Source organism: Nelumbo nucifera, chromosome 3 (assembly GCF_055504915.1).
Source record: "Nelumbo nucifera cultivar China Antique chromosome 3, China Antique-T2T, whole genome shotgun sequence".
NCBI classification, from domain to species: Eukaryota; Viridiplantae; Streptophyta; class Magnoliopsida; order Proteales; family Nelumbonaceae; genus Nelumbo; species Nelumbo nucifera.
Window position 1 is genome coordinate 107,953,643 of NC_142651.1, and position 17,998 is coordinate 107,971,640.

Sequence of the window (17,998 nt, forward strand, 5' to 3'; positions counted from 1 at the left end):
AAAGAAAAACTCTTTCATATATATATATATATATATATATATATATATATAAAGGACAATATCACAGCAAGTATGGTACAGATCTGCATAATATCTCATCAGAGTTGGTGGTGCATGGCTAGTCTTTGCCATAGTTAATGTGAAACTAGTAGTACGTAGACAAAGAAATGGAAAGTTGGAATCATGTGATGCGTTTGGCTGAAGTTTAACTAAACAGGAAGAGATGGGTATCAATGATATCAGTAACAAATCAAATGAAATCAGAGGAAAATCTCAATGAATGATGATTGCCATTTAATATATTAGCGTAAGTGTACATGCCTCTGTAAAAGTAAAATGACTAAAAGAGTAAAACTAAAAATGTATGGACCACTTTGATTCCAACTGTTTGATTGAACAGAATTAGAATCTTATTTTCATTATTGGTAGAATGGCATTCTTTCATGAACATTTATTTTCTTTCCCTTCAGAATGAAATCCCATTCCAATTGATTTCAATTTTTAGGGTGTAAGGTATTTGTTGGAGATTAATGGAGATTTCAACCAGGCCTAACAGGCCAGAACCCAAAATAATATTTGGACTAGATCAGACAGCTAGACTAGTCAACAAAAGAGTTATTTCGTTTTAGTTTTCAGCACATGATTCGTACTGCTTGAATTAACATCATTGAAAGAGAAGGGGCGAGTATCTCTATCCAAGACATTAGTATCCAACCTAGGAAAAACTGAAAATTAAGCTTTGTTTTTGAATTTCCACTACTTCATGTTAGAATTCTGAGAGTTGAGACCTCAATTGTCGGCACTATTAGGGGAAGGACAAACGCAATTCTCTTTCATTCACATTAGAAATCAATTACAAATAACAAATAGGGTCAGCTAGAGTCATTCAATTGAGTGAAAATATTGAAAGGATGGCTGGCCTGCCAAATAAGAAAGTGTTTGGATAAGTCATCGAACAAATTTTATTTTAAGCTCGTTAGGCTTCATAAATCATATATATAGGCCACGCCTTACTGCCTATATGCTAGTCCACAAGTGGGGAAAATATGTTGAATCCTATTTCTAGATAATTCCAATATAATTTTCCATCATGTGTTGTTTCACAAATTAATCTTTTTTTAAGAATATCTTTTGAGAGTTGATATGGTGAAAAGATAATATATTAATGTCTCGTATCACAAGTCTTTTTAGAAAGATCTTTCAATTCTAGATAGCCAAAAGACATGTTGAGTTTTTAGCGTCTTATCTTTAAAGATAGACCATTTGGTAATCAGCTCAGTTTACTAAACTTTTAGAAACATGTTTAGAGGCTATTTATCACACAAAAAGACCATAAAGCTTCATTTGAAGCTTTTTGAAATTTGGTTTTTTGGGTCTTTTCACACACGTTTTCTCATCTTTTTGGCTTTTGATTATCAAATGGAGAGCTTTCTAAAGCCTAGAAAACCGCATGAAAAGACTTACCAACCCTCACATAGTTCTTGGGATTTTGTCTTTGAGGCTGAGTTTGGAAGGAGTACAAATACAAATATATAGTGTGCAAAACCTTGTGTTTTGTATGTATTTGCATTTGTACTTCTTCCAAATTCAACCTAAGGTTCCATTTATTCCCGAAAAGTAAAAATACAAATATCTAGATCTATCGGACTGTTGAATGAAAGATTTTAGGCGCAGAAATACGGGCAGCTTCATTATTTTCAGCAGATATGGGCTTTCACGGACCTTATGGGAGATGGGCCTTTACCACTTCCATGCATCTTTCATTACCAAATTAAAAAAAAAAAACTATTTTTTTTGGCCTAACAGACAGGCCCCAGTTAGTTAATTGAAATAAGCATTACTGTAATAAAGGAAAAAATATAGGGCATTTTTCTGCTCATAATCGTATAAATTTTGCTTCTAGCTTACCAAAAATCCCATAGCAACCGAAATGGCTGGTAAGGCCTCCTTGAGAGACCTGTTTTTCTTCTCTAGGATTGTCCTCAGAAGACTAAGAAACCCACGTTCTCTCTGGAGAAAGGGTGGCAATTCTCAGACGACCCAGTTCAAATTTCAAAAGTACATTTCCCTTTCCTGTAAACCCCAGCTCTCCAGCCAAACTCTCATCTTTGATGTGGAGGGTCTGTTGCTGAGGTCGCCTTCTTTGTTTCCATACTTTATGCTTGTGGCCTTCGAGGGAGGTGGCTTACTGAGGTCTCTTATTCTGTTTCTTTTGTACCCTTTTGTCTGCATGGTTAGCCAAGAGATGGGGTTGAAGATCATGGTCTTCGTTTGTTTCTTTGGGATTAAAGCGGAGAGCTTCAGAGTTGGGAGAGCTGTGTTGCCAAAGTACTTGTTAAATGATGTTGGGTTAGAAGGCTTCGAGGCGCTGATGAAGTTCCAGAGAAATGTGGGTGTGAGTGCTTTGCCCAGAGTAATGATCGAAGGATTCTTGAGAGATTACCTGGGCATTGAATTTGCCGTGGGTAGAGAGTTGGTGGTCTTTCGTGGATATTTTCTGGGTTTAATGGAAGACAAGGAGAAAACCAGTCTGGTTTTGGAGAAGATGCTTGGAGAAGACAAACCGAGTAGTCATGTTGTTGGAATTGCTGGCTCCAACAAACATCTTCATCATCTGTTGTTTTCCCAGTGCAAGGTAAGTCAATATTTTAAGAACTTAAGACTTCATGAATCAGTACATGAACACTGAACACCTCTCTCACTCTCTAACTCTCTCTCTCTCTCTCTACAGGAGATTTACTGGGTGAATGAAGCAGAGAAGAGGAGCTGGAGTCATCTACCAAAGGAAAACTATCCCAAACCGCTCATCTTCCATGATGGTAGACTAGCTTTCAGACCAACGCCACAAGCCACTCTAGCTGCGTTCATGTGGTTCCCGATGGGTTTACTTCTTGCCATCATCAGAACCGTGGCCGGTTTATTATTGCCCTATAATATATCTGGTCCTATTTTAGCCCTCACAGGAATGAGACGCAGACAAACAAAACCGAAATCTTCACCAACTACTGTTTCAGTCATCCCCACACGTAAAGCAAAAGGCACTCTCTACGTCTGTAACCACAGAACCCTCTTGGACCCGGTCTACCTTTCTGCTGCCCTCAACAAACCTCTCACTGCAGTCACGTACAGCCTAAGTAGAGTGTCGGAGCTCTTGTCGCCGATCAAAACAGTCCGATTGACGAGAGACAGAGAGCGAGACGCAGAGACGATGAAGAAGATGTTGGGCCGAGGTGACCTCGTCGTCTGCCCCGAAGGCACCACCTGTAGAGAGCCGTATCTGCTGAGGTTCAGCCCTCTGTTCGCGGAGATGAGCGACGAGATTGTTCCTGTAGCCATGGACGTAGAGGTGAGCATGTTTTATGGAACAACGGCTGCAGGCCTGAAATGCTTGGACCCACTTTTCTTTCTCATGAACCCATTTCCCACCTACAAGGTCCGTCTGCTAGACAAGGTATCAGGGTCGTCCACGTGTTGCGATGGTGGGCCATCAAGGTTCGACGTGGCAAATCATGTGCAGAGGCGGATTGGTCAGGCGTTGGGCTTCCAATGCACAAAGCTTACACGGAAGGACAAGTATTTGATATTGGCAGGTAATGAAGGGATGGTTGCAGCAGTTGGTAATATTAACAAACCCATACATCAGAGATCAGACCTAGTCTGTTCCCATGAATCATGAATGAATGTCAAATAGCGACTACTTCAAAGTTCAAAAACTGATACATTGGGTAACTAATGGTGTAAAGAGTAAATTTGAACGGATGCATTTCTCATCAGTAATGTCATCTATTGATTTGTTTTTTGGGATTTTTGGCCGGAAAAAAGTAGAACTTATCTTACGTTCGTTTGCGGTAAGGTTTTAAAAAATGACTCAGAATCCAAACCGTTTTAGCTATTGGTTTTTGGGTCAACAGTTCAACCATTCAGTTGGAATGGACAGTTCATTCTAACTTAAAAAATAAAAGAAATAGTTTGACCTTTTGGGTCAGCGGGTCATAGACCAAAACAATAGTTTTTGACCAAAGACCGAATTAAGGGTGAAATGAAATTGGTTACCTGAAGGATTCCTGAGCCGAATGGTCTGACCATCTGCATCTGGGTCAATAGCGATTAAAAACACTGATTTATGGTGTAAACACAAAAAATGCAGGTGGAAATTAAATCAACGATGCTCCGGTTTAGCTGAGTGTAAATGGGGACCGGATAACGAGAACCATTTACACTCCTCACGCTTGATTACCAAAGCTAAACGATGCTCGGCAGTTCTGGTGCTCTGGTTAATTCCTTGAACCAAGAATGAAGAAGAAAGGAAGAGAGAGAGATACCGGTGGGAGCCAACTCGGTCGGGAATTGTTGGCCCGGCCCGCAAATCTCCAGGCCCAAGCCTACTCATCCTAACTGCAATTCACTTCTGGGCTCCATGGTCCAACCTTTAAATGGGTATCAGCATTCAGCACAGCAAATGTTGCCGACTTTTCTAAACCACCAGAAAAGCTTTCTCACCCTCCATTCAAAGTTTATCCAATGAGTGGGTCAGCTCCTTCTCATGGAAATTTTGTTTTCTGTTAGCAAACGCCTTGGTTTAATTATTATAAACTAATGGTAAATATCTCCCTTTACGGTTTCCTACGGTTATATGTACTGGATTCATCTGGTCACGCTACAGCACAGTAATTACACCAGTAAGTATGATTAGTGCTACTTACCAAAAAGGTATGATTATTGCTATTTAGATATTTTTCAACGAAGTTTTTGCAATATTCTTGTTTCCATTTTCCTAATTCCCATCCCATAATTCTGGATTCTACTCATTTGTTTTCCTGACAAATATTGTAAAACAAGCCTATATTGTATATCACCTTTAGGGGGCTTTCTTTTTTTGGTTTTTGAGAGGGGGAAATCTGGTCATTGGGATTTTGGTTCCTATTGACCAAGAATCACATGTTCTTTTTTCAGATTAATGAGGGGAGAAGGGAAAGTTTATTTTTTTGGGTATCACTTATTCGGATAAGTGATACCCATTTCTTAGGTGGATAAATAATTTTCCCACTTGAGGGTAATATTTCCAACACTTGAATGGGACAAAAAAAATGCCCCTTTTAATAATGATTTTTTATGATTAAAATGGTCATTTCCTTTTTTACTTGAGAAATAAAAGAATATGGATAAATAACCTGGGTAAGTGTTTCTCAGAAAAAACTTATTCAAATAATTGCATTTACCCGAATAAATAACTTTTCAAAAAGTAAATGGGACCTTAATGTTTTGTGCTCTTTTCTTTTAAAAGCAAATTTGACTAGTTAAGAAACATTTGCAGGCTTCATGATATGGGTAAATTTAGTATAAGTCATTGACCTGCACTTGAGAAATCTGATTATCATATTCTTTTATGTTTTCCAATAATAAATTGTTAGTTATGTGACTTAAACTCAACCATGGGACAGTACTAAAAGTAGGGCATTTTTATACTATTTACATTTTTATACTCAACCATGGGTAGTTTCACCATTCATGTTTTATCTATTATATAAATAGTCCTTGCAATCTATGTCAAGAATATATATTCTTAAGCATGTTAAGAATTTGAGATATATTCTTCTTGGTACATGATCTTAAATACTTCCTAGTCGGAGGTAGGGTTGTCGATTGTACTAGATTTGGTCCAATCTGATTCAGCCCAATGCGAGTCTAATATAAATGGACTAGGTCCAATCCAATTTGGACCATTTTGGATCGGTCCAATTCAATATTTGGACCGTCCAATTTGTTCAAATTCATTTTAGTTAATTTGGTCTGTTGACACCTATATTCTTATTTTATATCAATGAATTAGATATTGTCTTAATCCAATATAAATTTATTACGGATGGACTAGGTCCAATCCAATCTAATAAATATTTTGGACCAGATTGGTCCAATCCACTGTCTTTTTGGTCTGATCAATCCGTCCAAATTGATTTTGGACTGGACGGTCGCACTCTGGTTCACTTTTGCCTGTGTTTGGCAACATTACATTTATGCATTGACAAATGACAAACCAATGCATATTTACATTGACAATAAAATGTAAAAGTACATCAATAAAAAGAAGTAAATTTGCATTCAAGTGGGCTTTTGATAAAAAAAAAGCATATGCTTTGTTGAAATTCATGTTTGCATCCATTACAACTAAAAGTTTGTTTGGTAAAAATGTAAATTTATCAATGCAAAACTAACCCAATTTTATAATTTATATGAACCGTTTTACACTCTACACATTTGCGTTCACACTTATTTGCATCGTTTCCAAACATAGCCTAAAGCAAGTATGTAGATGCTTATTAGTGAACAAATTCACTAAACTTGATCCATCAATAAAACAATCACATGGATTTTCCTTTGTTAATGACTGTTTCTATCATCATATTTGTGTCGACGATCCTTAAAGAGAGAGAATGTCTTATGCACCTAAAATTGATATCGACTCAAGCCCCTGACCAAGGCAATATGGTATATGGAAAGAATTCCAAGTATCACATTGTCAGTCATTATCAATTCAATGGGACATATGATTGTGTCAGTAGGGTTTGATATATTCTCCATGACCCTTCACTCTTTAGGGACATTGGTCGATAGAATGCTTCGACTGCATAGTAACCATGGAGGGAAATGTTCAAGCCATTAGGGTGGTCATATCATGCATACTGCTAGGTGTCATGTACGTGAAACCCTAAAACATTTGGGTTTTTCAAACAGCCAAGTTTTTCCTATTATGATGTTGTGTTTTCAATCCGTTGTTGATTAATTCGGACAATCAAACCATCTAAAATGTCGTATGGACTTCTTTTGGGTGCAATATTTTTAAGGCTAGACATAAAATAATACATGCATATATATTACATGGATGATATATTTATACAATTTAAATGACATAATACAAGCATATATGTTGCATGTGACCCATTCAACCTGGATGATTGAACCACTAGTCCATGGCTCAAGGCAAAAATGAGTCAGCCTCCATGTCTAGTCTAGATAAGGGATTAACAGGAAAGAAGCTATACCAAACCCCAAATACATGGCAAAACAATTCAGCCACTTCTGATGAAAAATGAGCATACCACCATTTGTAATTAGGTTGGCCATGAGTCGAGTTCTTCATGAGCTATTCGAGTTCGGTTCAGTTCGGTTTCAACCAAGCTTCGAGCTTGAACTTCACGAGCTGAGCTCGAATAGCTACATAATAATAATAATAATAATATAAAAAATAATATATATATATATATAATAAAATATTATAGATATAATATTTTTATATATAATAATAACTAATTATCATAATTTTTAATTTTTTAAATATCAAATAAAAACTATTTTTTATATATAATTTTTTTATTATTTTTATAAAGCATTTTTCTCAAGTCAAGCTCGAGCTTACTAGCTTTTGACTCGAGCTAAGTTGGAGCTCAAGCCTCATACTACCTTGGCAAACCGAGCTTGAATAACTAATTATTCGGATCAGCTCAGCTCGAATCCACCTCTATTTGTAATAAATTCAACTCTGCCCACATAATCCATGAAGGAAAGGAAAAGCAAGGTACCAAGGAATGGGGCTAGTTAACTCTTCCTCTCGAATATGACCTTTGTTCGTGAGCCAATCAATCGCTGATTTTCTTCGCGATGAGTATGTTTTATATGAGATCTGAGAGTTCTTGGATTGTTTTAAGACTTTGCAGTCTTGCACGACCATGGAGGCTTGGCTTTGTCTTGGTGCATGATCACCAATAGTGAGTCACCTTTGATTGTTATCGCATACCTGTAGAGCTAAGACATGGGCTTCGATTATTTGTGGGGATTATTTGGCCATTATGGTCTTTCATAATGCACCCATTGGGCGCTGCTTTCATTAAGGGTGTCAATTGGATTGGATTTGACCCAATCCGATCCAGTCCAACGTGAGTTCATTACAAATGGATCAGGTCCAATCCAATCTAATAAATATTTTGGACCAATCCAATTTAATGTTTGGACCATCCAATCTGTTCAAAATCATTTTAACTTAGATTGGTTTCAATCCAATCCCGGTCCATTAATACCTATATTCTTATCTTATATTAATGGAATGGATATTGGTTTAATCCAACAGAATCCAATATAAATTTATTATATATGGACGGATTAGGTCCACTCCAATCTAATATATGGGGTCTGGTCCAAAACCGGTCCATTGACACCCTTAGCTTCCATCATCCATAGGCATTTTCACAATTCACTGGAAGTTGCTGAATTGTTTTCTCTGTGGGTGATTCAGTTGGGTCAGAGGTGTGTTATCACACCCAAACAATCTTTGGAGAAGTACCAACAGGCCCAATGCAGATGTCTGATTTCCACTCCAGAGTTATAAACATTCAAAATGTCAATAACTCACATTCTATGTACGCCTGTAAATTTGCATCAATTCCGAGGTAGCACCTACCCCAACAGTACTTTATACCTACAAATTCTGACCATGGGCTGAACCGTCATTCTCCTAACAATCTTTGCTGGCATTAACGACTTATCTTTATCCACTAACTATTGAATGAATTGATATGATATCATCGGACCAGAAGAGAATCCAATGGAGGATATTGAAATGATCAATACTCTTAGAAACCTTTTTTTTTTTTTTTCTTTTCACTTTACCTAATATGTCAAAGCCTTAAAAACTTGAAATAGACAAGTCCCCACTTTAACAGGGCTCAAGAGTTCGAATCTACATCCAAGAAGCACATTGGGAACTATTTAGCCTTGTTACTTCAACTCATTTATAAGCAACATATTCTTTGGATTATTTCAATATTAATGGATACGACATTAAATTGAATGGAATGACAAAGCAGGACTCATATAACCGATCACATATAATTGAGATAAAGCTTAGATGACGATGATGATGATTATTTTGTCATGTACCTTCTTGAATCCCATAGATATGTAGATAAGGTTAGCTGAACCCGGCCGGCACAATATCAATCTACTTGAATAGTAACTCCAGCTAAAGTTATTGCTTCATTCGTCAAATATTTCTGCAATGGATATATAACAAAATTTTCCAATTTTAGAACCCACACATGATCTAATTAATAATCAACCAGTTTCTCCTCTGGAAATAGAACTGATTGAGCATCAAATTAAGAAGCAATTAGGGCCGGTGGAAAAGCCAAATAAATAATAATAAGTGAGCTTCCCATAGAATTAATATATAGTTCAAAACTCTGATTATAAGAGTCTTATTAGATTTGGATACGTAGCCCTGGCCCCGTGGGCCATAGGTATGGCTTCAACAGTTGAAGGTCGTTGTTGCACTTAAATGTCTTTAATTCTTCTCTGTTCATTAATAAATTCTGCTTAACTATCACTACTTATCAGAGAAGTGGAAGAAATTAAAAGTAATCCACATTGGGCCCATTAACATGAAGAATAAATTAAGGAATGTCATTTTGGGCATATATATTATATATAAAACATTTCTCAAATATTTTCAAACATTTTTCAGGCAATGAATGTGCTCACGTTGAATAAACCATGAGCACCCCACCATGTCTGCCATTCCCACTATTAAACCATTTTGTTAAAACTGGACTTTGGTTTGACATCAAGAGAAAAAACAAATGTAAATACTTAAAACTCATCTTTTACACTAATGTAATTAATCTAATGTTAATAGAAATATACAACTACAAACTTACTGCAATATGTTATTAATTATGGGTTCAACTATGATGCCAGAAAAATATGAAATCGGAAAAATTTACAACCAATCAATCGGTTTTATCCTAATAACAATCAATCAAATGGATTTTCATCAAAATTTACAAGGGATTTGATTGGTCAAAGTCTTTCTAGTATCATGTCTTTTGGGCATCATAGATTTTGGATATATAATTGGCTATCTAGATATTAAGAAAACCGCTTTGGAAATTGAGACATAACACTAGACTCGAAAAATTGAAAGAGAGAGAGAGAGAATTAAGTTATGATTACTCAACGGTATTATGAGGTTGCACTCTTATGGGATAAACATGACAAGAATTGTCTTCAAGTTGAGAAAAGCCTATCATTATTGAAGATGATTCCAAGTTCATCAACTGTTTGCGAAAGATGGTGAACCCCCTTGAGGCCGAAGAATGCCATCAATGAGTGCATGCATGTGAACGTCTTACTCGATCATGATGTTAGTTAGGTATCAACATCTTTATCATGAGGCAAATCAAGCGGCTGACTGGTTAACATATGAAGTCCTCAGTGATTTCTATATCTATAAGCAACCTATCTTAGTGTCTTGCTTTTATTTTCTATTGTGATGCTTGAAGATTTGATATCTCATCTTGTGTAATCCCTTTCTGTTTTATAAGAAAAAGAAATAAAAACAAGAATTAATGACTAAGAAACTCTGCCACAATACAATCAAATACAAATTAAACAAGTGTCATATGGGAGCAGTGTGAGGATATCAATTAAATAACGTGGGCCCATTTGGGCTTATGTGCTACCACTTCGCTTTGTTAAGGCCTTTGGATTCTGACATACAGAGAAATCAGAATCAAATATTCTCCAAACTTAAAACTACTCTTGTATTCAACCTAATTAATTTCCAGCACGAAGAAGAATGCTTGAAGTTGCAACTACCTGAATTCTAACTTCAACTTTGTCTTGTAGTGTCTTCAAATTATTCGTGAATCCAGATTTTTTCCTGTTACTAAGGTAATGTTTGGATGTTATGGCATTTTTTTCAGTGCCATTTCTGATAAAACAGTGTTGTATTAGTATAGCGTTTTTTTTTTTTTTTTTTTTTTTTTTTTTCTGGGACTGCTGCTGGTACTTATATAATTGTTTTTCAACACCACATCAACAAATTATTACTAGCAACAGTATACAAAAATTGTAACATTTTTCAGACCACACCCTTCCCAATTTCCAAGATGTATAATATGAAAAAACATTTTTCAGAAATACATCCAGCCAAACAGGCATCAGTTTCCCTAGCACCGAATTGTCCGGATCTCCAAGTAGTTTCTAGCGATGACTGGTTGGATTGATAAAGCATATCATATATTCATACGTGTCGTAGTTTTGGTGGAAGTAGCGGAACAGCTAGCTGTTTATAGCCACCATGCATGCATATGTTAAGAGTTGTATTCATTCTCTCAAGAGCCATCTTCAATCAACATACTATTCCGCTGAGACGTCCTCAGCCTCAGACATCCAATGCAACAGTGGATGCATTGATGAATTCTGGTCCAAATTCAAATTATTAATTCAGTGTTCATCATTTGATCGTAGCTTGTGCGCTGTGCAGCATGTTTCAAAAGAAACGTTTCCTGTTTCAGAGGTGACAGCTTTCCCTGTTTCAACCAATTAGGATGTTAATTCTTTTTTAAACTCTTTAGTCGGATAGGTTTTGCTCTTTGCTTCGTACAACGTCTAGACGACTCTCTCACCACATATATCACCTACGGTCTACCAAAGCAAATTATTTAACCTAGTTTTATTTCCAAAACAAGCTCTGTATTAGAGAATTGAATGTTAATAAACCCACTGGACTGGAGCCAAGTAGACGAGTAATGTTTTTTCATTTTCAGTTGCAGAGCGAAATGGGTATTCATCCTTTGGTAGACCCTTTCTTGTTCGTTATAACCGACGTCACAGTGGTTTAGAAAAAGAAAAAATCTTTGGGTGTGCAGTGAGATGATTAGATGAAAGGGATCCTATTCTTAAAGAAACCCCATTTTTTTATTTATAAATAAGGAGAGAAAGTTGGTCAATGATTATCTCTTTCTGACTCACCAATTTTATAATGTTTCTTATATATTAAGTACAGGTTCCCACAGTAAAGGAAACTTTATTTATCCCCGTAAAATTTACAAATCTCTGAGATAGATATATATTCTTTCAACCTAGGACAAAAGCTTATAAAACATGATAAGACAGATTTATCATTTTTAATATTAGCTTTTTATGAATAAAAAAAGTCATTATATTACTTATTTGAGAATCAAAAGAACATGTATAAATGAATTTGTCAGAATAAGTGTTATCAAGAAACATTTACCTGAATAAATGATCTTACCAGATAAATAAAAAATTTATAAAGGAACGACCCAAATCACAACCTTATAATATTGTTACATTCAAACTCACCATGCAAAAAAAGGAAGATATTAACGTAACAAATTAACAATGATTCATGATGAATCGATTTTTGGGTGATGGCCAATTTTTTGTGCTAAGTATTTCGTCTTTTGGTCAGTTTCCAAGTGGCCGATGACTCAGGCTGAAGTGGAGAACTTTGGCTGCTGAGCTAAGTCAAGTTGGGTAGGCTAGGTGGCGAGTTGCCTATGAGGTGCCGAGCAAACTAGATGGCGAGCTGTCTGTGAGGTGCCGGGCTGACCAGGTGCCGAGCTGCCTATGAGTAGACCTGTTCATGGGCCGGGCCAGGCTCGGGCCGGGCTTTCACTCTGTATTAATAGAATTTTCTAAGGCCTGAGCCCGGCCCGACCATCGGGCCTACAACTTGGGCCCAAGCCCGACCCTCATAAAAAGCCCAAAGCCCAGGCCTGGGCCCGAGCTCGAAATTTAGCCTATTGTTAGCGGCTGAATAGAGAGAGAGAGAGAGAGAGAGAGAGAGAGAGAGGGAGATTATAAAGAAAATAATAAAAAATGTATATATTAAATTATAAATATATATTTTAATAAATATTATATTATTTATATATTTTATATAATATATAAAATACATATTATATATTTTATAAAATATATAATGCTAAGTCGAGCCGGGCCGGGCCATCGGGCTACCCGACCCATGAACAGGTCTACCTGTGAGGTGCTGGGTTGACCAGGTGCCGAGCTGCCTGTGAGGTGTCGGGTTGACCAGGTGCCGAGCAGCCTGGCGGTGAGCTGGATTGATGAGCTTCATTGCTCTTTAGAGACTTGCAAGGAACCAAATGTCAGAGGATCCGGGGTGACTAACCTGACGAGGTCGCTCCAATGCTTAAGTCAGTACTCTCATAGTAGACTGCGAGCTAAAAATCACAAAGTATGAGAGCTAGAATTTGTTTATTTGCCATTGGGGTTGGTGCCTTTATATAGGCATTGTTTGGCGTGGGCTTCACGCACCATATCCGAGATTTCTGCGAGGTCGTCTAAGTGGTTCGAGATTCCTGGAGGTAACTGCCATGCACGTTGACCACCCTCCGGATCATTAGACACGTGGGCCAACTTCCAAGGATCATGGGAGTGTTTGGATATGCATGTCGAATTTGTCGCCGAGCACGTCTCCTAGGCCGTGCCTGTGCTAGGCTGCCAGGTCGCGCCAGGGCCAAGCCACCAGGTCGCGTCAGTGCCAGGCTGCCAGCTCGTGCCAGGGCCAGGTCGCGCTTGGGCCAGGCCACCAGGTCGCGCCAGTGCCAGGTTGCCAGCTTGTGCCTGTGCCAGGCTGCCAACTCACGCCAGGGCTAGGCCACCAGGTCGCGCTTGTGCCAGGCCGCCAGGTGGGACACCATCAACTTGACTAAGGCAAGTTGTTGCCAAAGTGATTCCGGATGTCACCTAGTTGTTTTGAAGTGCTATGTGTCACAATATCATTGGAGAGCCAAATCCCCCCTCATCAATTCACATGTCAAATATAACATGACAAAATCTTTGCTTTTGGTAAAACCCTGAAAATTTTCACGAAATCCACTTTATAAATTTTTATTTGTTCATGCGATTATAATAAATTATAACTTCCAAAATCCCCACATAGGACACGTTGACACTTTATTCCCCCTTATATTGGTATCGATTTTTCCTATTGTCATTGTTTCCAACTGTACAATAGTGAAATAGTTGAATAGAGAGATGAACTAAGACTCGCCTAAAAATTATTGGTCTTGGGACCCATTTTTATGGGTATTGTTTATTTAAAGCAAGAGTGAGGTGGCAAGTTATGAGAGGGTGGGCATGGAGCCCCAATGTCCCCAGCCACAATCGACTTATTAATCTTAGTGAATGAATCATCCGTTTTCCTTTTCTGTTTTGGTGGGGAATGATCTCGGTTCACTCCAAATAAGGTAATTAATTAAAGCCCTCGACTGGATTATTTGCCACATGGCAACCTTTAAAGTTCAAACTCGACAAGCGTGGAGTTAATGCTAAACACGGTGAGACGAGACGACCAAGCGAGAGGCGAGGCCCCAGTCAACAGTTGAGCAGCAGCCCACCTTCACCACCTTGATTCCTAATTGTTTATTTGTGCATAAGAAAAGTCAAATAAACGCCACATGCCTGGCCAGTGCCAGCCTTCCCAAACGCTGCATCATCATCTTAACTGGCATGCATGCATGCATATGCTCCTACTACCAAAAACAACCTCCAATTCTAATCTATTTTACATTTTATGGCCCTCATTCAACTTAAAGTGCAAATCATCACCCAATAATTTGGTCCAACTCTGTAGCTGTACTAGAAGTGTGTTGGTCAGAGATACGCCACAAACAAGCGATGAGTGATGTTCATTCTTCATATGCAATGCCAAATGTCAAACCAATAAACAATTGTCAGGTGGCAAGATGAAGCCCCCTGTTTTAGTGTGTTTCTTTTGAAAGGGCACCAGGTTTCTGTATCAATAGGATGTAAAATAATTGAACAAGGCAAGAGCCCCACATGTCATGGCCTAGGTGGCATACTGGAGATTGGAGAGAGATATTCCATTTTAATCATGCAATATAATTTGACTTACAACAAAATTTGCTTTGGCAAATGTATCAACCATCAACCCTCAATTTAAGAATAGGGATGTATATAGTTGTGGGAATTAAAAAATACTTCCATACTATACCATGTTATAGCTACCTACCTGCGAATTACGAAATGGGGTATCTGACTAAATAAATACATTCAAGCTAATCACTTGTATATTTTTAAACCAGTACCAAACAAGTACATCAACAACTCCTAATAGTATCTAATACTTCAAAATAAGGGGTGTTTTAGGGATAGATATCTATAAAATGGACCGCATGAAACAATAAATAAAAAAAAAACTAAAGGCTAATTAATGCTGCGTTTGATATTGCACTAGTACAAATATATGAGAGTGCAAATGTAAAAATGCAAATTTTTATTTAATTTTATTTTGAATTTGACTTTATTTTGCTCCATGTCTTAATTTACTTTATTTGCCCTGCGATGGTTTTGCATCAATGCAAATTTATTTGCATTACAACCAAACACAGCCTAAGCATCAAAACACCCATTACGGTTATTCATGTAGAAGATAGGACCTTATGGCATCTATAAACCCATATGGAAAAAACTCTTTTCATGAACACCTTCACTAGAAAATAATATAGGAGAGAGAGAGAGACGTATCTGATTCCTTACATTTATGGTAATTAAAGCTGAAAACAAAGGGTATTTTATCGGTGTCCATGTATAAAACCAGCCACGCTCGATGGCTGTGCAAAGCTCGTAAGTAGCAGTAGTACTCATACCCCATCATTCATACCTAGAGCCACTGAAAATGGCTGGTAAGGCCTTCTCCTTGAAAGCTTTTCTGCTTTACATCTCTCGGATTATTCTCAGAAGATCGAGGATTCCTCGCTCCTTCAAAGCCTCCCAGTTGAGACTCCAAAAGCTACCCTCTCTTGCAAACCGAGCTCTCATCTTTGATGTGGAGGGAGCCTTGTTGAGATCATCCTCTTTGTTTCCTTATTTCCTGCTTGTAGCCTTCGAGGCCGGAAGTCTGTTGAGGGCTCTTGTTCTCTTCCTCTTGTATCCCATTCTCTGTGTTGTCAGTGAAGACATGGGATTGAAGATCATGGTGTTTGTTTGTTTCCTTGGGATCAAGAAGCACAGCTTCAGAGTTGGGACAGCCGTGTTGCCAAAGTTTTTCCTGGAAGATGTTGGGTTGGAAGGTTTCCAGGAGGTGATGAGGTCCGGCAGAAAACTAGCTGTGACTGCCCTGCCCACGGTGATGGTGGAGGGATTCCTGAGAGATTATCTGGGCGTTGAGTCTGTCGTCGGGAGAGAGCTAAAGCAGTTTCGTGGGTATTTTCTGGGTTTCATGGAGAACAAGGAAAGATCCAGTCTAGTCTTGGAGAAGGTGCTTGGAGAAGAAGATGAACGGAATCGTGATGTTGTTGGAATTGGTTGCCTCAACAAATCTCTTGATCATCAAGTTTTCTCCCACTGCAAGGTATGTTATTTAATTAATATGTATATATTGGATTTCGTTATAGAATCAACCCAAACACTCACTTCTCTCCCTCTCTCTCTCTGGTTCACAGTCCACAGTCTACAGTCTACAGTCTTTGGCACAATTTAAACTAACTATAGCCTCGAATTCACCGTTAATTATATATTTATGGTTTCCGTGCTTGTACCTGCAGGAGATTTACTTGGTCAGTGAAGCAGAAAAGAGTAACTGGAGTCAACTACCAAAGGAAAACTACCCAAAACCGCTCATCTTTCACGATGGTAGGCTGGCTTTCAGACCAACTCCACTCGCCACTCTCGCCATGTTCTTATGGATTCCGATGGGTTTCATTGTTGCCTTGGTCAGAGCCATTGCAGGCTACTCATTGCCTTACAAGATGTCAACCCCAATTTTAGTCTTCACTGGGATAAGACTGAAGCTAACAATACCCAAATCTTCTCCCACCATTTCAGAAGACAAAACCACCAAAGGTGGAGTTCTGTATGTGTGCAACCACAGAACACTGCTAGACCCACTCTACCTCTCCACCATCCTCAACAAACCTCTCACAGCAGTCACCTACAGCCTGAGCAGAGTATCCGAGGTCTTAGCGCCCATTAAGACCGTCAGACTAACCAGAGACAGAGAGCGAGACGCGAAAATGATGGAGAAGCTCCTGAGCCAGGGCGACCTTGTTGTGTGTCCCGAGGGAACCACCTGTAGGGAGCCCTATCTGCTTAGGTTCAGTCCTCTGTTTGCAGAGATGAGCGACAACATTGTGCCGGTGGCCATGGATGCCCATGTCAGTTTGTTCTATGGCACCACCGCCGGTGGACTGAAATGCTTGGACCCACTTTTCTTCCTCATGAACCCATTTCCGGCTTACAAGGTTCGGCTGCTGGAGAAGGTCAGTGGAGCTGCTTCTAACTGTCGTGATGATGGTGCTCAGTCGAGATTTGATGTGGCTAACCATGTGCAGAAGGAGATCGGTCGGGTGTTGGAGTTCGAGTGCACCAGGCTCACAAGGAAAGACAAGTATTTGATATTGGCTGGTAACGAGGGGATTGTTGCAACTGACAACAAACCCCAGACTCACACCACACAGACATGCAAAACTACTTGATGCATGAGATAGCAGTTCATATAATATATAAATATATTGGAGTACTCTTGTCTCTTGCAGTCTGATTCATTTCTGATGAATCTCATCCGGGTCGCAAACCAAGCAGAGTTACATATAATTTTTCTTCCTTGTTATTTATTGTAATACAGTTTAATAAATGTTTAATTAATTTGTTTCACTTTCACATGGATTAATTGTTTGGATAATTTGAATGGAACATTACTACGTACTGTGTAGTTTGATTTGTACGATAACTACTTCTCTTTGAGACTTATTGAACGATAACTACGTAGTTTTACGTATAACAGTACTAGGTACAATGGGTTTAGATTAGAACCTTTCACTTAGGCTGTGTTTGGTTTAATTGAAAACAAGAGAGAAACAGAAAAATTGAGGGAAACTATTAGTGAAGAATTTATTTGTTTCATATGCATGCATGTGATGATGTGAATAACAAATAATTTAGTGGTTTTAGCATAAACAATACTCATTACATGACATAGCCTGTTATTTATTGAATATTATCTGATATCTCTATTCTCTACAAACTTGTATAAAGAGGAGTAAAGGACTCTACCCATGTTCTGTATCAAGAAATTGGTTTACACGAGAAACCCAACTAGTAGAAGAATTCATATAATTTGGTCAAACCCACTTAACCCTTATGATTTAGAAAT

General features: G+C 38.2%; 2 protein-coding genes across 3 annotated transcripts; both read left to right on the forward strand.

Moving 5' to 3' along the window:
• The first annotated feature begins 1,875 nt into the window (after positions 1-1,875).
• LOC104599031 (putative glycerol-3-phosphate acyltransferase 3) lies at positions 1,876-5,135 on the forward strand. Of its 2 annotated transcripts, XM_088899853.1 has the most exons (3): positions 1,876-2,635; positions 2,732-3,590; positions 4,148-5,135. In XM_088899853.1, exons 1-3 carry the CDS (start codon positions 1,931-1,933, stop codon positions 4,156-4,158), a joined length of 1,575 nt encoding a protein of 524 aa, XP_088755979.1. In that variant the 5' UTR covers positions 1,876-1,930; the 3' UTR covers positions 4,159-5,135. The 2 variants fall into 2 exon arrangements, with proteins under 2 accessions (XP_088755979.1, XP_010259703.1); XM_010261401.3 differs by lacking the exon at positions 4,148-5,135 and having other exon boundaries at positions 1,879-2,635; positions 2,732-3,806.
• A 10,309-nt stretch (positions 5,136-15,444) lies between these two features.
• Positions 15,445-17,390, forward strand: LOC104598728 (putative glycerol-3-phosphate acyltransferase 2). Its single transcript, XM_010260907.3, has 2 exons — positions 15,445-16,198; positions 16,392-17,390. The coding sequence occupies exons 1-2, from the start codon at positions 15,524-15,526 to the stop codon at positions 17,319-17,321; spliced, it is 1,605 nt and encodes a 534-aa protein (XP_010259209.1). The 5' UTR covers positions 15,445-15,523; the 3' UTR covers positions 17,322-17,390.
• The last annotated feature ends 608 nt before the right edge of the window (positions 17,391-17,998 follow it).